Here is a 23,623-nt window from a genome sequence, read left to right as displayed (position 1 = left end):
ACCTGCACAATGGCCTGACCCTAACTTAAGCATATTGACTCATTAGCCACCGCAGTCTACGTTTGGTGCACGTATGAACGTGCAACGAAATTTATTCCATTTTTATAGCACTGACAACGCAATTAGTGTTACGCGAAATTAATTATCTGACGTCTGGGGAAAATTAATATTCTTCGCCGAGTGGGAGAGGGAAACGAAAGCCCGACGAATCGAAAGCTAGTACACAGTTTCCTGTAACTAGCGCGCCGTAAACTTTACGCAGTTGACATAATAATATTTCCCGACACTGAGCAGTGCAAGCAGTTCAGGAACCAGAGTATTATTCCGAACCAGCATTGTTAACATCACTGCCACGTGTCCATTATCGCGATCATTGTTTCCACTCTATATTATACCACTGTACCCTCGTCGTTATTACCACGTCGTACGCTGCGCCTTCGAAACCCTAAACCAAACTCCCTTTTACTCTAATCCTCGCCTTCTGCTAAAAATCTGTATCAAATCGTCGGTCCAATTGAAATTTTTATTCGAACAATCTTAAAACGCAACTTCATCGATATTCGAGTCAAGTCTCAAGCAGGACACTCTTACGAGAGTAACGCATTCCCTGTTAGACCCTTGATTCTTCCACTCTGGGGCCATCATCCCTTCAGACAGGCCAAAAACTCGTCTGTTTCCTCTTTAACCCTTCTTACCCGCGGGAAGCAACCCCTTCGACGTCGCCAGCATTTTTCCATGCCCTTCAGTTCCCTCGAACTCAAGAGGAAAGTGCAGGGGTCGCATTAATCCGAACGATCTAACTCACAAGACCATTCATTCTTGACAGGAAAAAAGGGCCACGCAGCGATACATCATCCCTGGTACATTTCGACTCGTGCAAACAGTCTGCTACGCCCGCTATTAAGGACTTCTGAGAAACGATTAATAACATTCGCAATGATATTGTCAGAGTAGTTGATAGTATTTTATATTAATACTAATCTGGTGACATTATAATCGTAGTCCCAAACAAACAATGGTCGAACACTCGTTGTTTCTAATGAAAATCACGGGGAATCAAAATTAGCAAGTTGTTTTCGTTTTTTAAAACAAACTTTGTATAGCTTGTATATTGAGTCTGGAAGCTTTATTTTCGGGAAGTAGAATTTCTTCATCTGCTTTCTGATGCAATTTAGTTAACTCCATTTTCTCAGGAACGATGTAAAAATTCCTTAATATTTCCGATAGACAGTAAATTTCATGCCTCGCCAAATATTTTTACTATCCGTCGATTTCATGAGAACCTTACTAAAATCCTGAAAGCTTCCATTCACCGCTTGCTTCACACTTGCGACAAAGACGTGGAAATCATGTGACAGGCTAAAAATCCCAAGGAACCCATTTATCCACGACGCGAAACATAGGGTTTCTGCGATGGTTCGGCACGAGAATAATTGATCGAGGTATTTATTGCCGCGGGATGAGACGCGTCGGGTAATTCGAGAGCCGCCATCGTTGGGGATCCTATTCACACGGCAACCCCTCCCCCCCAGCCAGCGCCTCACGAGTGGCTGCAGCTCTGAAGGGGTCGCGACTGACAGAGAGAAAGAGAGAGAGAGAGAGAGAGAGAGAGAGTTTCGCGCGTGATTCCACGCTCGGATCCGCGCCGATACGCGTCCGTCACGCGGAGGAATCCGCTCCTGGACGAGCAGGCCAAGGGGTGAGAGACGAAAATGGCTGAGGGGCGAGGCTCGTGTTCGTAACGCGACCCCGTGTCGCTTCAGCCAGTGTCAATTCCATGGTGTGCGTCTACCTACGCAAGCGATGACACCTAACCCTGTTGTCTATGGTGCTGCTGCCTCTTGTTCGAGAGGGTTTGACAGACGGGTTCGATCGGATGAATACGCGACTTGCGATTTTTCTCGTCTCTCTCTCTCTCTCTCTCTCTCTCTCTTTTTTCTTTTTGAAGTATGCGTTGATCGCGTGAATATATATATTAACGAGTTTGCAAGCGAGAAAGATTGAAAGAGATCGACGCCTGGCGTGTCCGATTCGATGGTACAAAGCGTATTTGAGATGCGTTTTTTATGATAGAAACACACGGTTGTGAATCGTTTGACGAAGAAGTGTCTTTTTTCTTTTTTTTTAATCCTTTCGTCGAGCACTCGTTAGACGGTACAGCGAATGGAATTTTGATAATTTGATACTTGAATCGGTTAGATGGAGAGCATTGGAGAATCGTTTATTTATGAATTCAGAGGTAGACTGATAGCTAATTGTAAGCTTCGAACCTTTAACCTCTTAACGTGCACATCCATTTTTTTTTTTTTTTTTTTTTTTTTAAGAAATAATCAACAACAGCAAGAGAGATTGATTAACTTTCGAACCGACAAAGATAATAAAGAGACGATTAATTTTTAACCCTGTTGTGAATTCTGGAATCTTTGTACAGCGATGAACGCTGAGTATTACACCACAGTAGGTAGTAGAATGTTCAGAGCATAAATTTGTAAAAAAATTTATTAATTTATATTACAAAATTATTTATTCAACGATGAATATTTTGACAAAGTTAGCTTATTCTATATTTTTTTGTTGTTTCAAGTTTTTTTACAATTTAGATTTGAAATTTGATTTCCTCTCCTTTTGCCAAACTAATTGTCATTATTCTAAAAAACATTATTATTAAATCAAAGAACTATTAAAATTGCACGTACCAATGAAATTTCAGTGGTAAAAAAAAAGAAAAAGAAAACGATTCAAAGAATGCAGCAGGGTTAAAACATATCTGTGTAAATCTCGCTTATCATTTGGCTGATTGTGATTTTAAAATATAAATTTGCAAACAATATTCTCGTCGTTACGTCGAATGTGTAAACGAATAAACACCAGCATCGTACGCGTGAGATATCAATTTGTCACGTTAAGTGGTCGAGGATTATCTAACGCGATTGTGATCAAGTCTATGTGTTCTAACCATTAAAAGATAACACTCGCCTAAGCTTAAGAATTACTGATGACTGAAAAATGAAATGTGTTCTCGACGATGATGAGAAAAGAAATCTTCGCTTTACTAAACGTCATATTTCATTTTTTATTCAAGAGACGCTCACTCGTCCAAATTTCTCTAGAAACATGATTCTCTCGTTCTAAACAAAGAGCTTTCATGCTGCAGATCGTTCCCAGAGATATTAGATCGGTGCTTTTCATACGTCGAACAATTTCAATAACAGTTTCAAACATCATGAATTTCAACAACAAATAATTTTTCATTCGATCAGTTTCATTATTCTAAATGTTCGAGAATTATCAATTTCAAAATTAAAAGATCCTTGAAATTGTGTTCTCAAGTGTTTCGAAAAATTTTCCAGCGAGATAAAGTATATACTTCTTTAATCTGTTTCTGTATTTTACAGTTTTCGTCGATATCTTTTTTTTCCCCCGTGCAAGAAAATTCCGATTCTAATAAAGATTCTGGTTACTCACGATGGCTGAATTTTTTTGATCTGGTTATGGGAAATTTTCTGCTCCTTAATACGATTGTTGATTTAACAGATCGAAAGTTTCATTAGATTTATTCGAATAGAAAAATTACGTATTTCACATGCACCGATCTAATAATCGATAATTAATTAATCGAAACGATAATCGTAATATTTATATCTTTCGAATTTTTGATACGGACGATGTAAAACAAAATTCGAAATATCGTGGATTCAATCATGACCGATTTATACGGGCAGTTTTAATTTAACCTAAGATAAGAGAAAGAAAAAAGTAATAAAGCGAAAGAACATGATTCCTAGGCTTTTAAGTACAACGTAATTAAATTATTTATTAATTGTATTGAAGTAAAATAAATTTGAACTATACGTATGTTATTATTATTATTATTATTATTATTATTATTATTTTTTATATTAATAACGCAAGGTACAAGTATATGGTATATACGCCTTGCTTGGTAAATTAATAAAATTAACGTCGATCAGATTATTAAGATGATTTATTGCGCGCATTATTATTAGAAATGGATCTCTTTGATTTTTTTTTTTTGAAATCTTTGTTTTATCATTTAATATTGTAGACGTGAATAAATTTGTTGTGACTACTAGCTGTGAAATGATTGTTCATTTGTATTCCTGACCCTCTATTATGCGAACCGTCGATTATTAAATGTTTATAAATTATTTGGCAAATCATTAAATGAATTATTAGCTCCCTGATTTTTAATTGGAACGAATAGTTACAATCAATTGATAATCTTCCCCTTTCGTTACAAAAAATCCTAGCAATTTTTCTTCGTCATCTAATAAATTATTTCTTAAAAAAGAAGTCATACAACAAAATCTATACTTGCACAAAGATTTCTGCACTAAAGAACTAAAGCCATCCAAGTTCACAACTAAACTAAATTAATTAAATTATTGTTATTTCTAAACTAAATTAATTAAATTATTTCAAAAAACTATTAAATTACTTCAAATTAATTAAATTATTATTATTTCAAAAACTATTAAATTACTTCGAATTAATTAAATTATTATTATCTCAAAAACTATTTTTTAAATTATTTCAAATTTAATTAAATTATTATTATTTCAAAAACGCTAGGAAATCATTATTTCAGAATATCTAAGATATCTTTAAAAGAAGAGATTTATAGAAAAGTTATTTAATGAAGGGAACGATAGAGAAAAGATTAAAAAGGAGAAAAACTTCCACCATGTATGAGATTTCTTTCATCATGTTATGTCACGCTTACCTGCGCAAACAAGACTTCTGCGAGAAATGATGTCATGCATGGCAGACCTTAGAGAATCAAAGTCGTTCAGGGTTACAGAACGAAGGGAGGAGGTATGGCGAGGGAAAATTGAGGGGTGGAAGGGTTTCCACGCAGACGCCATGAGATTTTATTCTAGCCACGGGCGTATGGATCGGTGTCCGGGGTGGCTGCACCCCGCATACCTCGAGGCAAACCCGGGGTGCGGACAGTTGCTCGTCGCACGTGTGCACGCGACCCTATGTCAATAAAACGTACGTCCGTGTGTGTGCCGCTAGCACACGCGTCCTCATCGGCAGTTTGGCACTTCTGAAAGAAAGAACGTCCAACGTAAGTTTGATCGAACATGAAGAATATGTTCCTATAAGCTGTCGAGCGGACGAGTTCTTTGTTTGAAGTGATTTCCGGTTGTTTGAAGTTTAAGTGATTGTGTGTGATAATTGTTATATGGTTGAAAGACTATGGGCGAAAGTGTCTTCAATTTAAGGATTCTTTTGAGTTCTGGGTTATGAGCTTGGGTTGAATTATGAGTTGGAAAATTATCTTGAATTTAAGGGTGGTTTTGGGTCAGACTTGAAAATACGTAGAACTTAAGGGTGATTTTGCATTATGGTCGACAGTATCTTGAATTTAAGGGTGGTTTTGGATTACAGTTGAAAGTATCTTGAATTTAAGGGTGATATTGGATTACAGTTGAAAGTATCTTGAATTTAAGAATGGTTTTGGGTTACAGTTGAAAGTATCTTGAATTTAAGGGTGGTATTGGATTACAGTTGAAAGTATCTTGAATTTAAGGGTAGTTTTAAATTATAGTTGAAAGTATCTTGAATTTAAGGATGGTTTTGGATTACAGTTGAAAGTATCTTGAATTTAAGGGTGGTATTGGATTACAGTTGAAAGTATCTTGAATTTAAGAGTAGTTTTAAATTATAGTTGAAAGTATCTTGAATTTAAGAATGGTTTTGGATTACAGTTGAAAGTATCTTGAATTTAAGGGTGGTATTAGATTACAGTTGAAAGTATCTTGAATTTAAGGATAGTTCTAAATTATAGTTGAAAGTATCTTGAATTTAAGAATGGTTTTGAACGTGGCTAAAGGTATCTTGAATATAAGGGTAATTTTGAATTACAGTTGAAAGTACCTTGAATTCAAAGGTGATTTTGAGTTATAATTATAAATATATGGAATTTAAGGGTGGTTTTGGATTATAGATGAATTTAAAGATAATTCTGAATTGTAGTTAAAAGTGTCTTGAATATAAGGGTGATTTTGAATTGCAATTGAAAGTATCTTGAATTCAAGGGTGGTTTTGGGTTACAGTTGAAAAAAGGGGCCTTAAATTACAATTAAAATTATCTTGAATAGGATAGTTTTGGGTTATAGAAAGCATGTTGAATTTTAATCGAAGTAGACGTAATTTAAATGTGATTTACCAAGTGATTCAAATTAAAGTTGAAATTCTAGTTCGAGGGAACAATATAACATGGATTTATAATTGAGACGTGGTAAATTAAAGTCGATGTTGGTGAACGATAAGTGAGACATTAGAACTCTAAAGATGAACTGTGATTCCTTGCGATAGCTCAATCGTAACGCTTCTGCATTTTAGTTCAATGTTCGAGGGTTGGTAAGGTTATATAAGGTCTGTACCTACAAAAGAGTTGTCGATTGTGCAGAAGTGAATTCGACTTTCGATTCCACTCTTGAATTCTGTTTCTTTCCACTTTGGATATCGCGTCGAATTTTCTCCTTTTGTATTTCGATGGGACGAAGAGTAAGTATTGTTTAAAAATCTCTATGCTTTATTAACAAAATTACTAATCTTAATACGTACTTTACTGTCATGCACAAATGATCATAAATAAATTTTATTTTGCCAACAATATCTATATATATTTTTAATAATTGCAAAATAGTTTATCGACGAAATTTTAATGTTAGTGTTAGATCTAGTTGAAATATTTTGTTGTTTTTTGATATAAGTTTTTCTTTTTGTTACCTTAGTTCTTCCACGCACAATTATTACTATAATATTTATGTATCATGCATTATTAATATTAATTACTGTAATGTTTCATTGTTCCATTTACTACTGTAAAAATTATATTGTTTAACCAAAAATCTTCGTTCTTCCTCGTAACTCTCTCTTCTTTTGCTTTTCCATCATTTTATATCGTCCCTTCCCAAAAATTATAAATTCTCCAAACTCGATGAAAGAAGTAGCAAACGAATAATTCAACCAATAACACTAAAAAGTTAATGTAAAAGCAAGTGTGCTCACATAATTTTTCGTCAGTTTCCTAATTTCTAAGAAGTGCAGATCGAACCAATGATTATTAATAATCCAAAGGAGGAAATTACGGTGAACCGAGTGACCGAGTAATACTTCAAGCGTATATGTATATATGTTTGGTCTGTACGATCGATATACACCCTTTTGAAGTGATGGCCTGATCCGTGCATCATGCTGTGCTCAATTTATTTTATCGTCCATCCACGCGAATAACCGCAACGACATCAAGTTGACTCGTATCGTCCTTATCGATCATAGATAAATATTAGAGGATGAAATTTTATCAACGTGCTCACTCACAATTTTAACGTTACCCTTGCACTTCGTGTGATAGGTGTACTCTAGTTGGTTTTTTTTTTTTTTGTAGGCTGCGATTTTTGAACGATTATTAATTGATTTTGTAAATAAAGTCTCATTTACGCGTTACTTATACAAGTTAAGACATTAAGTTATATGAATTTACGTATTTTTCAATCAACGATACATTACTATAATTTTTGCAATATTTTTTAATTTTTAATATTTTGTATAAACTCGTGTATTTTGAATCAACGATGTATTACTGTAATATTTTCTAATGTAACAATTTCTCCAATTGTTTTATTATAATTTGCGTGTTAATGTGTATTACTTCATTTAAAACTGAACTAAATGAACAAATTCGAAATTTACTAATTCAATCTTAAATTATTATAAAGGATCAATGATTAAGAAGTACCTTTTGTTAATCGAATTTGACTATATAGAAAAATAAATTTAAAATATAATAATGTTTAAAAAAGTAGTTCGTCATATTCCATTCAAATATTAATAGTAATATTATTAATTTTGATAAATGATAATTTTTGATATTTTCAGCTTTCGTGTAATTTTCCTTTGTGGGTCAATCGATGCATTCTCTTTCAAACTTGATGCTAATGGATATTTATGTGACTCACATAGCCAAATTTCGTTTCGTTCATTCTTGTTTTATAGGTATCCTTGAAAATTAAGGAGAGAATACATACTAAATGTTCTTCTTTGGCAATGTTGGAAATTAGTAACAGATTATATAGACAAATTTTTTAAATACCGATTAAATTGTTAACTAATCCCATCTTTATATTAAATTTTCAAAATTCATTCCAACATCGTCAAACTCTATAAATTTTCAAGCAAACTTCACTTGAATTCCAATTACTATATTAATTTCAATTTCTACTTTCAAGATCTTCAAATTAGATTGAAAAAATCTTAAAAATTTCTAATTCACTTTGTGAAAAATTGAATCTGAAGCTTTGTGTGAAACATCAAACCTGTGTTAAACTTGTTAACCTTGTTTCAAATTTCAAAATTCTCAAATTTCAACCACAAATATTTCTAAATAAATTTCATTTCAATTGCAATTGACAAATTCCCAAAATTTCCAAATTCAACACTTCTACTATGATCTGAACACTCTCTGTGCCATTAGCTTCAAACATCCTATTGCAAAATCTTAAAACTTCAACTCCCAAGATTTCTAAAATTTCCAATTTCACCTCAATTCCAAATATTATATAATTTGCAAGATCCCCAAATTATTTGGATCAGCAAAATTTCAAAATTCAACACTTCTTCTACAATCTGAACATTCTTTGTGCCATTAGCTTCAAACCTCCTAATACAAACTTCCAAAATCCTCAAACTCCAATTTAAAATTTCCAATTCCACCTAAATATTATATAATACTGTAAAAATAATCTGTAATAATCTCCAAATTATTAGCAAAAGATCCAAATTCAATGCTTCCACAATCTCAAATTAGTTTCAAACGTTCAAAATTCCCAGAAAATTCCAAAATCCTCCAACTCTCAAAATTTCCAACTCCATCTCAATTCTAAATATTACGCAATACTGAATAATCTGTAATAATCTCCAAATTATTAGCAAAACATCCAAATTCAATGCTTCCACAATCTCAAATTAGTTTCAAACGTTCAAAATTCCCAGAAAACTCCAAAATCCTCCAACTCTCAAAATTTCCAACTCCATCTCAATTCTAAATATTACGCAATACTGAATAATCTGTAATAATCTCCAAATTATTAGCAAAACATCCAAATTCAATGCTTCCACGATCTCAAATTAGTTTCAAACGTTCGAAATCCTCAGACGTCGTGTTCCCAAAATATCCCAAAATTCGGAAGCGATTTTCGGAAATAAAGGAACGTCGATCACCGATCAACTCCAAATGTTATACAATCGGGAAGATCTCCGAGTTACCTGGATCCGCGAAGACCTCGGCAATTTCCAAATTTAAACACCTGTTCTCCCCCGGGGGTGTGCAAGCTGCCTGTTCCGGGGCAGACGACGAACTGCGACAGTCTTTGCAACTCGTCTCGAGTCGAAACGATACCGAAACCCATCTGCTCGCCCCGTGGTTACATCGAAGGCGTAGTTTCTAACTGTCGTCACGTGACGGGCAGGTTCGCTGTCGGTTTGTCGCCGTTGGAAATTGAAATGTTCCGCGGTTTGACGCGGCCCAGTCGCTAGACATCCTCTGGACCGTGCACGTTAACGTTAGGAGATCCATCGTGACCAAGAGATCGCGCACACGGTCTGGCGGCTCGATTTACTTTCCGTTTCCATCGCTGCGGATGTGTTTCATCTGGTGAGTCTAGACGAACCGACTATATATTCCGTCATTGTCCACCCTTAACGACCGTGTTCCTACTTTAATTCGCTTCTTCTCTTTTGTCACGGCCTTGAATATATTCGTTTCGGTTGCCTGTTCTTCCTTGATCCGTGACAAGTAGTCTTGGTGTCTAGATGCAGATTAGATTGTCACAGTGGTTTGTGTTTTAACGCTGGGATCACCAGTTACCAGTTACGACAAATTTATAATTTTCGTTTTAATTAAATTTTTTATATTTATATGAAATTTAATTTATAATTTTAAATTACAAATTATGAATAAAAGTATTGTATTAATGTAATAATATATTATATATTATATTAATATATATATTATAAATCAAAATTTGTAATTTCAAAAAAATTTGAAATTTTTTTAAAAATTAAATTTTATATATTTGTAACGGTGTATCTTTGAGAGCGCTGAATAGAAGCTCGTGTTCTCCAGTTCCTTTCGTTTATAATTTTGTGACTTTGTAATTTTGCAACTCAAGTCGTCAGTAACAGTAATATTAATATTAACAATTATTAGTAGTTATTGATATTAATAGTAATTTGTCTCCTCTTTTATTGGTTTGTCTCAATTCGTGGTCTTGATTGCTATACATTGAAGCATTAGGGTGATAAGAGGTGCACTAGGGTATAGATAGAGACTTGAATACAGAATCGTTAATTTAGAATTTCAAAATTTATATTACTTTATTTGTAAATCAGATGTTAATTAAGATAATTACAGTGGAAAAAGAATATATGTGTAACCAGTTGTTGAAAAGGAAAAAATGGAAGAGAGAGAGAGAGAGAGAGAGTTGGCTACTTTAACTCGATATAAGCTCGTATTTCACCAATCAATTACGGTTTATAGAGTTTTTATTGGGGTGCTAACACAGTCGTCTATATTCGTGCTTGTACTCTACTAATTCTCTGTCATCGTACGGTGCTATCGATACACTATTCTATTTAAGATTCAATGTAATATCAGCTTTGTACACTATTGCCATTCCTACCTTGTTATTATTAATTTGTTTACTAACTTGTTTGTTAACTTGTTTGCTAACATCAACACTAACATCACAACCAGTTAACATAAACTAGTTTATCAACTCGTTTCATACGATTAATTTGTAATAACAGAGACTTGAAATAAATAAAATTCACTCTGACGTTCCTTTCAAGAATTATTGTTAACTCTCTCGTGCTCAATTTTTATTATATAAAAATGTAATAATAATCTTCACTTTAGTGAACTTACGATGGAAAGCTGGATTTATCGAATTAAAGATTGAGAAATCTCCCATTAATTTGAATAATCTAAATAATCTAAAGAATACTTGAATTCAACTGAATTTTCACTCGTTGTTTTTTATCTGTTAATAATTCCCGTTTGTTAATTAAAACATCCTCGTTGCCAATTATAATAATTCGTGTTATTAAATATCAGTGTTCTCGTTCGTCGATTTTCCACTTTATTAATTTCTTCCACTCGTTTCACTTTCGTTCTTAATTAATTATCAATCAGCTTATGACTTTTATTATGCAATAAAAAAAAAATTGAAACAGAACAGTCGATTAAATTACTTGCACATTTCGAGGTATTTGTATTTTTTTAATATCATTATCAATCGCTTGGTCTTTGATAAATGAACAATGAACTAAATATAACAAATGAATGATAAAATACAAGTATAAAGAAATTGAGCAATCTTGGAACATTTCGAAATCATTCGCCAAGTTGAAATTATGTTACCAGTGACAGGCAATCTAATTGTACTAAAGAAAAATCTTCCCCCAAAATATAATACTGTATCGAATAAAATAAATAAATACTATAAAAAATAAATAAATAAATAAATATTATATAAAAAGTAAATAAACAAATAAATACTATGTAAAATAAAATAAATAAATACTATAAAAAAATAAATAAATATTGTATAAAATAAAATAAATAAATACTATAAAAAATAAATAAATAAATATTATATAAAATAAAATAAAAAATAAATAAAATAAACAAATACTATATAAAATGAAATAAATACTATATAAAAATATAGTATCAATAGAAAAGTACAATGGAAACGTATGTCATTGTCTAAGAGACATCTGAAAAGCCAATTATTTAACAACAATACATACCGGAAGTGTGTACTCTTATTGCAGCGAGGTATCTAAAAAAATTCTATTGACTGAAGAATCTTCTCGTGCGACAATTATTGCGGAACAGATGGTTTGATTATCAGATGGCAGAATGGTTTTTGAATTCTGAAATTAGCCGGAGCGTAAATACATTCTCGGTGACATTGTTTCGACGTCGAGCGCTCATGAGCCGGCCAACGTGTTCCCCTAATGCATTTTGAGGAAGTAAGAATTAGGAGATCGATTACTATGCTTTAAAGCCGCGTCGCACCGCGTTCGACGCGCGTGTGTCCCTCAAGTAATCAAAATCTCACGGTGTTCTCTGTCTTTATCTTTTAATACAAGTACGCGTGTGCAAACTGATCGAAATTTGGAAATTTAACGATTAAAATTTCTTTCAGATTGAAATTTGGAAATTTAAAATCAAGATTTTCCTCCGATTAAAATTTAAATGTTTCAAATGTTTCTGAGATTGAAGTTTGGAAATTTAAAATCAGGATTTCCCTCAGATTAAAATTTAAAAGTTTCAAATGTTTCTCAGACTGAAATTTGGAAATTTCAAATTAAGACTTTTCTCAGACTAAAATTTAAAAGTTTCAAATTTTTCTCAGATTGAAATTTGGAAATTCCAAATTAAGATTTTTCTCAGACGGAAATTTGGAAACTTAAAATCAAGATTTTCCTCAAATTAAAACTTAAAAGTTTGAAAATTTCAGATTAACTTTTACAATATTAAAAGTTAAATTAAAAGTTACAAGTTTGGAAATTTCAGATTAACTTTTATAATATTCGAGAATAAAAATATTAGGATTAAAAATTCAAAAAATACTACTTTTCGTCCTGGTTCCAATGTGGTTCCATTTAGAAAATTGTTAGTGATGAATATAAGTCACTATGAGAGCAAATTATTTCAATACAAAATTACAATTTGTATAAATTAATTTAAAATTATAATTGGTATAACTATATTAGCTGTCAAATGGTATTATTGAATTTGTTTGGTAAGATTATTTTGTTGTCTTAGATTCAATTCTGACATTTTTAATATAGAGAAATATTTAAGGTAGTCAAACTATACTATTCGAAATACAATTAGATAAGTTAGATTGAGCAATTTATCCAATTGCGAACGATTGTGTGATCTTTTTCATAAGCGGAGGAAGTTTGAAATTTGAAACCCGAGGAAGCTTAATTATGTTTAATTCGAACAGTGGTCGTAATTGCAAGAAATTGGGCGTGAATGAATTATGGTGTTGTTTGCACGATAAGAGGAATTTTTTTTTTAAAATATTTCTAACATTTCATCTAAATAAATCTAGACAAATAATTTCTTTTTAATTATTAGCTAAAAACATTGTATCTAAAAATGTTATATTTAACGGTATTGAACTATTAAATCTGCATCACTGTGAAATAAACTTCATGCTAGCAATTTCATTAAATTTAAATACAAAACGAATTACAAAATTTAATTGTCAAACATAAAATAATTATATCTGAAGAAATCACTCAAATTTCACTTGTATTTTCATATCTCGTAGGAGAAGTCAGCGACGAGGAAGCAAGGAAGTCAATAAACATAGTCGTCAGAATTTTTTAAGGAAGAAGCATATCTCATTTCCGGCGTAAGAGGTGAGCACCATTTGATTTCATATTAAAGAAAAAAAAAAAAATTTTTTTTTCACAAATGAAAACTTAATATAATTTATTCAAATGAAACATATAATTGATTGCAACATTTGATCGTTCGATAAATGAACATAACTTCAAACGTAACTATCAGGATTAAATTAATGCTTAACGAATTAATGTTGTAACGTTCACAATATTATTTATAAATAAAATTTATTAATCTATCCCAATTATATATATAATTATATATAATATATAATGTAATATATGTAATATATAATAATATATAATTATATACAATTATATATATAATAATATATATAATTATATACAATTATATATATAATAATTTCTCGATAAATTTATTTCTTTGATGATCATTCAAATTAAAAATAATTTAAATTAAACGCACTAACTATAAAACAATCTTTTCGTATAATAAATAAAAATTCAACAAGGACAATTTAATAATCGAATATAATTGTGCAACAATCATTTGCTAAATAAGAACCTCGAATAACATCGTTGCCTAAAATTAGAATCAAATTAAATGCAATTTCCTCGCGACCCAATGAAATAATCATTTCATAAAATTATGTTCCATAAATTGAACACTAATCGAAGTTTTTTGTCTCTTTACACTTTGTTTTTCTATCGCAATTTTTTAACTGACAATGAGAAAATAATCGAGAATACGCATTCACTTGCAATAACAATTATTAATAAACATGAACTTGCCGAGATATTCACAGTTTAATAATAAGCATATTGCAAAAATGATTAAAATAATTATTTAGCATATTAAAGTCTATATTCTTTTAATAAACGAAGCCTCCCGAATTCTAAGATTTTATTTCACGATTTTCATTTAATTTTTCACGTAAATCAGTTTAGTCTTTGAGAATTTTTCGGTGAGACTGTTTCAAGAGTTAATTAGTTATTTAATGTCCAGGACACGATGATAGTGTTAATCAGTATCATTATCGTTACATCGAACCGTTACATTGCCGCTTTGTACGCGATAATGAGCACCATTGACATAAGTGAGCGCCGAATTTCATTTGTCGCGCGAGACGAAAAATATGCCAACGATATCGTCTTTATGCCAAAATGACGATAAATTAATAATTGATTTTGATCCTAAACTGGTATTTACATTCGAAGCTACAATATAAAAAAATTTATGTTTCCAAATTGCTCAATTTTCGGAGTTTTCAATTTAATTTAATTTTATTACTAGTCTTTGTCAGAGAGAAAAAAAAAAAAAAAAAATACAAAACAGAATTAAACAGCTTAGTTACGTTGAAAACATAACTAAAAAGAAAACGGAATTTCTATGGAAATTATTGCACGTACCAAATATTATATTATAGAAAGCACTATAATAACTTTGGATGTTTCGTACATTTCTTTATATTGTGCTGTGAAATTTCGCTATTAAAAATATTTCTAAATAAATTTTCTAATAAATTCTAATAAATTTCTAAATAAATTTCTAAATATTTCTAAATAAATTTTCCAATAATTCTAATAAATTTCCATTTTAAATTTTCTAACAATAAAATATAACATAAAGAATTGCAGTCTGTTTATAAATTGCTGGAAGGGAAGATATTTACCGAAAGACTGTTCAAATCTACGAAAATTCCACGAAAATATTACGAACCAATCGTCTCGATTGCTATGCCTGTTCCACTATTAAATACGATGTATAAATCGCGTTGCGTACGCGTAATCTTCTGAACTCGATTGGAAAGTACCTAACACACCGATTACCCTTTATACCGGTGGTTAGAATCAGAGATGTAGACTCGGTGCAACTTGTTTGATAGTTCTACTTGCTCTGGCTAGTTGAAATAATTCCTACATTGAAAAGTTACGAAATTGTTTCAATAGGGGCACGGCGATGTAAAATTTTATGAAGAGGAAAGGATGAAAATGAAATAGAACGAAATTCTAATAATTACGAAGTAAGTTAACCTACAGTCATAACTATAATTAACTTATGATGGGAAAATGTACAAATGTAAAAGCCCAGAAAACGCGGAAAACATATAATTATTTTATTTTTCAGTTCATTCGAGTACTCGGATTTTGAAAATCTCCGAATTTTATTACTTCTTTCACCAAGGAAGAATTTCATTTTCATCTTTTCCTTCTTCTTTTTTTTTTTTTTTTTTATTTTGACGACTCAAGAAACATTTTAGTATAAAATTGAAATGAGAAATCGCGAGAAATATTTTATAATTATATAAATTATATAGAAATATTTTATAATTATAATTTCAATTATAATTGTAATAATAATTATACAGAAATATTTTATAATTATAATTTCAATTATAATTGTAATAATGATTATATAGAAATATTTTATAATTATAATTTTAATTATACTTATATTTAATTTAACTATATTAATAATTATATAGAAATATTTTATAATTATAATTTTAATTATAATTGTAATAATAATTATATAGAAATATTTTATAATTATAATTTTATATAATTCATATTCTCTTCCTGATTTACGAAATTTTTTCAACCTTTTATCGTACAAGTTGATCGTCAGTTCTGATTTTGACCCGCTATCGCGCCACAGCGAATGATCATTATTCAATCAAAGGGAAATCGTGCACCGGCATTCTATCTTCTATATTTTCTGCGCTTCATGCGACAATTAGATAATGATTTCCTTATTTCTGCGTTTCGAAGAATCAGTTCGGCGTTGGAACGACTTCGCGCGAGCAAATCCAGTTGCCCAGTGATTTCACCGATTTCAGAAAATTTCTCGAAAATTTAAAATTTTTGCTCGACGACTATATTTTAATTATTAAAATGATTAAGGACCAATATTTGCTTGAAATTCATTTTAAACGAATCTAGCTCGAACTCTAGCTTCCAGCATCAAAGTTACGGAAGAAAATTTCATGAAATCGTTTGCAAATTTTTTTGATCGTTATACGCTTCGTCGTCGACTTTATAATTTTACGAAATTTGAAAGGAAAATTGGAATATTTATTGATTCTCAAAGATCCGACGTGTAATAATTTTATTATTAATAATTATATAAATATTAAAATATTGTATAATTAAAATATTATTAATATATATATAAAATTATTAATATTATTAATATAATTAATATAAATAAAAAATATTATTATTAATAATTATATATATTAAAATATTATATAATTAAGATATTATTAAATTATATAAAAATATATGTATTATATATAAAAAATATAATTATTAATAATTGTATATATATTAAAATATTAATATATAAAAATATATATTATATAAAAAAATATTATTATTAATAATTATATATATATTAAAATATTATTAATATAAATTAATAATATTAATACTATTATTAATATTAATTAATTATATATATGTTAAAATATTATTAATATATAAAAATATATATTATATATAAAAAAAAATTATTAATAACTATATATATTTTTAATAAATAAAATACGAATGTAGAACGATGATAAAATAAAATAAGTGTAGAATGAATAAAAAAACGTAAGTAAAACGCGAAGAAAATTAGATAGAGAACTAATTGAAAAGAAGAAGAGAAAAGTAGATAGAAAAATTCGTGCGATCGCGTGGAAAACTTTTCGATATCTCGAGATGTCCGTAGATGATGTCTCTCGTCCCGAACGTGGATCAATTGGCCGCGTGGCAAACGACGAAGTGAGAGAACAGTGCGCTTGCTATATAACCTTCAGTAAGTTAACTACACATTTGACCTCAATGCAATAATTAAGAGCAATCAGTTCGCGAAAGAATGTGCTAAAGCTACGCGTGTCGTCCGCGGAGGATTCGAACAGATTCGCAATGATGAATTGTCATTTTTATCGTGCGCGTGTAATCGTCGTGTTGCTCCATATCCGCCAATTGATCAGGAGCTCTAATGCACGTCTGCATGTATGTATAGCAGATCTGGGTCGTGCCTTTGATCCTGACGTGCATACGTTTCATCTGCATCGTGCGTATCGCTCTCGCGAGAACAGGATGTCGACCCTGCGCCTTAGAATTTTCTAGCATTATTCTCTCAAGAAAAAATTGATTCGAAAGGTGATGAATCTCAAAAATAATAGGGGAGCCTATTGTTATCTTAGAGTTTTATTAGTCCCTCGAGTCCCAGTTGCGTAGAAAATTGATTCGCGAGAGAGAGATGATGATTCGAAAATGGGGAACCGAAAAATTTCTAGAAAATGGGAGAACCGTGTTATTATCTGAGAATTTTATTATTTTTCTCAAATTCCAAATTGCGTGTAAAAAGTTGATCCGAGAAATGTTTGCGACGCATCGCAAAATAAAAGATTAAATTTCTAAAAAATAGGAGAGCAGGATACTAACTCTGTTATTATCGTAGAATTTTATTATTCTCTCGAGTCCCGATGTATGGAAAATTGACACGAGAAGTGATATGATGCATTGAAAAATAGAAAATTAAATTTGCCGAAAATAGAAGATTATAAATTAAATAATTAAAATAGGAAAATAGAAGAATATTATAATTATAATTTAAATTAAATAGGAAAATAGCAGGCTATTATAATTGTAATTTAAATTAAATAGGAAAATAGGAGAATATTATAATTATAATTTAAATTAAATAGGAAAATAGGAGAATATTATAATTATAATTTAAATTAAATTTTAATTTAAATTATAATTAAAATAGGAAAAAAATAGGAGAATTATTGTGATTATAATTTAAATTTAATTATAATTAAATAATTGTAATTTAAATTTAAAATATATCTTAGAATTTTATTATTTTCTAGAATCCCTATTGCATTGTGAACAATGCAATGTCGGAAACACTTCGAGAGTAAAACTATCGATGGTTGAAATAATATTCATTCGAGAGATGATACGATGCATCAAGAAATAGAAGATTTGTAAACAAAGCAGCCTAATACATTAGAAGGCTACATGTATGACGAATTAAAAAGTATTTCGCGAGATAACACTAGAACTCTCGCACAAAATATAAAATACCATTAGCATAAAAATTAGTATAAATTATCAAAATATAAGACGTGTATTGAATATAAAAACGTGATTCGATATTATATAGGAAACGCTACCATTTTTTTTTGAAGCGAAACAGACTAGATATTAAATAGAATTAAATATTAAATATCGAAGATTCTAATCTAACGACAATCGAAATTAATATTACGTCGTTGTCGTGTTTCATGCGATGCTTATGCTCATATTATTTTCAATTGCTACAACGTAATGTTAAACGAATTAATGATATCCCCTTGTTATTCAATTCGACTGGAGATAAAAGAAGCAGAGAATAGAGAAATTTATTTACGACTGGGGATTTTCCTATGTCTTCGTCTCGTGTGTTCAATGAGTGTGAGTAAGTGTTGAATGAGAAGTGAATTAAGTGTTACGGGAAGCATGGTTGACTCGAAAGAGTTGGAGGGGAGGTAGAGAGCTTTACTGAGTCAAGAAGAATCGCTATAATGATATACAGTGAGTCATTGAAGTCTTTAAAGAATTAGATTTTTGTAATTTTTCATTGTAACAGTGATGTATGCTGTTACGTCGTTTGATAAATTATTTTCTAATCGAAATAAAAAAGAAATTGACGCAAGATTATTTGAGAGATTATTCGTACAAAAAAAATATAAAATTAATTCATTAATTAATCGTAGCAGGCGGATTTTAATGAAAATTAGAGACAAATGTAATATTAAAAAAAAAACTTAAAATTAATTGTCAGATGTGAAATTAAAATTGTTAAAAAGTAACGATGAAATTGAAGTTAAAGAAAAATTGAGAGATAAAAATCTAATCTAGTGTCCTGGAATAACTAAACGTATTGTTCTTTCACATTTATTCCTGCATCACACATGTATTTGTAATAATTCAATAAATGATGTTTCTCTGAAAAACATAGAAACGACATAGAGACGACTAATCGACAAACACAGAATGGAGAACGCAAAGGAAGAAACGATAAATATGCAGCTGATCGGTTCCGAGAGTCCGTACAAGTACGTCTAATTCTACTTCGCACGTGTGGACGAGTCTCGCCGCTCAAAAGTCTCGCAACACTTTTCATTTTCAATAATTAATGCATTTATCGTGGGTAATACAACTCCTTTTTTTGTTTTTTCTTTGAACTTTGCACTTTGCATTTTGTATTTCACAGAGCAACTGTTAATGCAACAACAGATCCTGTAGATTCTTTGTATATTTAATTTTTCCAATTTTCAAAGCAAACGTAGCATTTGTTCTAAAACTCTTGAGCGAGGGTTGTATCTCGTCGACGAAATGAAGAACTGATAATATTTTCACGTTAGTGAATATTTTTCTTTTCCCCCTCCCCGAGTTGATTCAATCGAATTGCTCGCATTATTACGGAGACATATGGCATTTAAAATTCGCGGCATGTATCGTTTGGAAATTCGATAAATAAACGCACGGGGACGTGAATTGCATTTGCAAATTGATGCGGTTGCAGAGTTAATAATGAAATCGCCGGAAGTGGTCTAAATGCATCGGAAGTTCCAATATCGCCGACCACAAACCCAGAAGACTACGACCCCCATAAACATCGAAATAGGCCAAATCCGACATCGTGAGTATCTCAGAAATATTTGGTATTTTAATTTTTTAACAGGGTATTTAAATCGATATTAAATATCTATCTCTATTTTATTTATATTCTGATTTATAACTATTTGTTCCGAGTCATGTTCTGGTAGAATAGGTATTATAATATAGGTATTATACTATATACTAGTGTATTATAATATAGGTATTATACTATATATTAGTGTATTATAATATAGGTATTATACTATATTATATAGTATTATAATATAGTGTTATAATATATATAATATATATAATATAGTGTATAATATAGTTTATAGAAAACTTTATTGAATAATATATTATATATATAATATAAACTTTATTATATTATATATTAATTTATATTTAATATTATATTAAGTTTATATTATATATTAAATATTTATAATAATATAATTTTTATTATAATATAAGTTTATTATATAATATAAAAAATAATATAAATTAAATTAAAATATAATATAAATTTATTATAATATAAATAAACTTTACTATTATTATATATATATATATATTACACATATAGAAGAGAATAGAACAGAGATCTAAGCCAATGTTAATCTCTCCCTTCTCTGGTGTTTGTATTATTTCGCAGAAACGCGGAGACGCTGATACATCTGTTAAAAGGAAGTCTGGGCACCGGGATACTCGCGATGCCGAACGCGTTCTGCAACAGCGGCCTGATAACCGGTGTCATAGCCACAGTGATCATAGGGTTGTTGTGCACCTATTGTTTGCACGTGCTAGTGAAAGCTCAGTATAAACTGTGTAAACGGTTAAGAGTTCCTATATTGAGTTATCCGTTGAGCATGAAATACGCACTGGAGGAGGGGCCTGGATGTGTCCGATGGTTCGCACCTTACGCACCGTAAGTATTATATTTTTCATCCAATTCACGTGTACAGACACACAGTCATTCAGATGCCCATTCATCCACCAACACGACGCGTTTCTCAAACTTCGTGTTCGTTTAAATTCTAAAGGGTTCTCGAGGTTCAATTCATTAATTTGTTTCAGCCTTTAGATTCAATAGTATTAGGACACCTTTCATTTCTAATGTTCAACGTCCGTTGTAAATAATGAAATTTTCAACAATTGATAGTACGTTGCCGGATCTTCTGTTCTGTATGGTCAATTTTGCACAAGGTAGTTAATTTTTGCTTACTCAATTTTTCCTTTTCTCTCGTGCCGAGAATTTGGTTAGCTTCTTGATAATAATAATTTTCAGCGTTTATTTCGTGAAAGTAGTTTATAAAAAATCTGCAGTATACACTTGTTAATATTGGAATTGTCGATAACTAGAGTACAAAATTTGTAATGAATCAAAAGTGAAAATTCCACGAAACGATATGTGTGGAGGAGGAAAAGAACTTTCAAAAAATTACGAACCGATTGTCTCAATTGTTCATATTTAACGACTCTAACATCGAAGAAAAGTTTCGAGGCAGTTTGAAAAAATATTAGATTAATTCCATTGTGACGATGCTTGACAATACAATTGATAACAAGCAATTAATAGCAAATCTTTTCCAACATCTAGAAACTTCTTCAGGAATAGTAAAGAATAAAAAATAATAATAACAAACGATCCTGTTCCTGGCAAATTAAATATAAAACTAAAATTGATGGATTTTAAGCTGTTTCCGGATTGAAAATCAGAAAGTTTCACGAGAGTCTTGAGAATACAGATTGAGAATACAGATAGATACGTCTATTGTCTGACCATAAACGATCGATTCTACTTGCTCGCTATTCAGTGTGTGCTCGGAGAGAATTTTTAATCCAATATAATCTTGATCGAAAGATATTTAATAGAAACGCGGTTGAGAAAAGATGACAATATGTTAAAATCATGACGTTGACAGAATTTAAAATAATTTGCAGAAAATTTAGACTTCAGAACATCTTGTATATGTATAATAATATATTGTAGATGATATCGACCCATTAGTAATATCGGTATTAACTTATTACTAATAGTAATAATACCAATATCATAAATTAATAACATTATCAGAAATTCTAAATTAATGAAATTAATTCATCTATATTCTCTTTGGAGCATTTTGTATGCACATGTGTAATAATAACGTACCACTATAAATAATATTAATATTGCAAGTATTGATAATATCAATATTAATTTATTACTAATAGTAATAACAGTAACATCATTATTAATACACATATCGACGAAACTTATAGTTATTAGTCTTATAGAAATCTTTTCTCTACCCTCATTCACAAATATCAGTCAATTCATAACCACACAAAGCACAAGAATCACCTCACCAAGCGGCTCGGCAATCTTTATTCAACTGTGTACATGAAAGTTGCTATTATATTTGCAGAGGACTCGTAGACGGGTTCATGATTGTGTATCAATTGGGAATATGCTGCGTTTATATCGTATTTGTAGCGTCGAATATCAAGCAGGTAAATAAAAGCAGCTGCCATAAATTAAAAAAAAAAAAAAAAAAAAAACAACAATGGCAAACTACCAATAATTTGTCTCAAATACCCTTTCCCTCTAGAATGTAATTACGAACACCCAATAATTACAAAATCCCAGAAACGACAAAAAAAAAAAAAAAAAAAAAAAACCAAAAAACAAAAAAAAAAAAAAAAAAAAAAAAAATACGCGGAACTACTGAAATCTTCCAACAACAATGCTACCTGTAAAATCAGTATTCGAACGCATAAATCTTCCTTCGATAATACTTCTCTTTGGAACAAAGTTAAAGTGGATTTTGAGACATTAATATCTGCTGTCGTCGATATTTCTAGCCAAGACTGCACCAAAGAATAGTGTGCGTGAAAAATACATAGATATGTATTGAAAATTCTTCTGATTTTTTCCATGTGTGTGTGCTTACACGAATTTATTGTAACATGTAAATCGTTAGGACAAAGATTCTTTTTTATCACGTGTATAAAAATTTGGATATGACTTTCATATATTATCAGCAACGAGAAATCATTATTATTTCACTCTTGTTCTGTATTCGTTGGAATGAACTGAGAATGGGATATTAATATCTACTGTTTCCGATTTTTTTCTACAGAAACGATAACGAAGCATAGAGAAAAATACAAGATCTATTATTTCAGACCGGCCAGATCTACTCTCATTCGAAGTTTGATATTTTCAAAAGTCCAAAGCTGAAACGATGAAGCAATGTTTTTTTTTTTAAATAAATCGAGGAAATACGATGAACTAAAAATCTTTCCTCCGAAAAATTCCCCGAAAATGTTATCCGAGTTTGACTATTATCTTTACCTCTAAAATAATCCGTGACCTCAAACAAAATCCAGTTTCACGTTAACTCCATCGAACTATTATTTCTACCCCTAGAATACTTAGCAACTTCAAACAAAATCCAAAGAACGTACGATTTCATATTTCATTTCTTTCTACCGTCAACGTTGATCAGTTTTCACGGAGAAAATCGATTCGAACGGCGAAGGTTCAACGCAATTCTAAGAAGGA

At 30.6% G+C, this 23,623-nt stretch overlaps 2 protein-coding genes across 5 annotated transcripts; one reads left to right on the top strand and one right to left on the bottom strand.

The window, feature by feature from the left end:
- Positions 1-4,947: 4,947 nt before the first annotated feature.
- Positions 4,948-9,486, bottom strand: LOC122531390. 2 transcript variants are annotated; one of them, XR_006307261.1, is made up of 3 exons: positions 9,301-9,486; positions 7,357-7,424; positions 4,948-5,071 (listed from the first exon to the last, which is right to left on the bottom strand). XR_006307261.1 is itself a non-coding variant. In XM_043659260.1 (3 exons), exons 1-3 carry the CDS (start codon positions 9,441-9,443, stop codon positions 5,002-5,004), a joined length of 363 nt encoding a protein of 120 aa, XP_043515195.1. In that variant the 5' UTR covers positions 9,444-9,486. The 2 variants fall into 2 exon arrangements, 1 of the variants encoding a protein (XP_043515195.1); XM_043659260.1 differs by lacking the exon at positions 7,357-7,424 and adding an exon at positions 6,414-6,563 and having other exon boundaries at positions 5,002-5,071.
- On the top strand, positions 5,010-22,721 carry LOC122531389 (proton-coupled amino acid transporter-like protein CG1139). Of its 3 annotated transcripts, none has more exons than XM_043659257.1 (6): positions 5,010-5,092; positions 13,389-13,479; positions 19,430-19,526; positions 19,997-20,113; positions 20,729-21,001; positions 22,485-22,721. In XM_043659257.1, exons 3-6 carry the CDS (start codon positions 19,465-19,467, stop codon positions 22,672-22,674), a joined length of 642 nt encoding a protein of 213 aa, XP_043515192.1. In that variant the 5' UTR covers positions 5,010-5,092; positions 13,389-13,479; positions 19,430-19,464; the 3' UTR covers positions 22,675-22,721. The 3 variants fall into 3 exon arrangements, with proteins under 3 accessions (XP_043515192.1, XP_043515191.1, XP_043515193.1); XM_043659256.1 differs by lacking the exon at positions 5,010-5,092 and adding an exon at positions 9,551-9,688; XM_043659258.1 differs by lacking the exons at positions 5,010-5,092; positions 13,389-13,479 and adding an exon at positions 9,565-9,688.
- The last annotated feature ends 902 nt before the right edge of the window (positions 22,722-23,623 follow it).

This window comes from Frieseomelitta varia, unplaced genomic scaffold (genome assembly GCF_011392965.1).
Source record: "Frieseomelitta varia isolate USP_RPSP 00005682 unplaced genomic scaffold, Fvar_1.2 scaffold_397, whole genome shotgun sequence".
In the NCBI taxonomy this organism is placed as follows: Eukaryota; Metazoa; Arthropoda; class Insecta; order Hymenoptera; family Apidae; genus Frieseomelitta; species Frieseomelitta varia.
Note: the sequence above shows the minus strand (reverse complement) of the source record. Positions and strands in the feature narration are given on the sequence as shown.

Excerpts from the sequence above, each read along its gene's own strand:
- LOC122531390 (XM_043659260.1), bottom strand. The coding sequence starts at position 9,443 with ATGGGTTTCGGTATCGTTTCGACTCGAGACGAGTTGCAAAGACTGTCG. Across the intron at positions 6,564-9,300 it reads CGAGGTCTTCGCGGATCCAG|CATAGAGATTTTTAAACAAT; the intron begins GTAACTCGGAGA and ends TTGTTAATAAAG. Across the intron at positions 5,072-6,413 it reads AATCGACAACTCTTTTGTAG|AAGTGCCAAACTGCCGATGA; the intron begins GTACAGACCTTA and ends TCTTTCTTTCAG.
- LOC122531389 (XM_043659257.1), top strand. The coding sequence starts at position 19,465 with ATGGAGAACGCAAAGGAAGAAACGATAAATATGCAGCTGATCGGTTCC. Across the intron at positions 20,114-20,728 it reads AATAGGCCAAATCCGACATC|AAACGCGGAGACGCTGATAC; the intron begins GTGAGTATCTCA and ends ATTATTTCGCAG. Across the intron at positions 21,002-22,484 it reads TGGTTCGCACCTTACGCACC|AGGACTCGTAGACGGGTTCA; the intron begins GTAAGTATTATA and ends TTATATTTGCAG.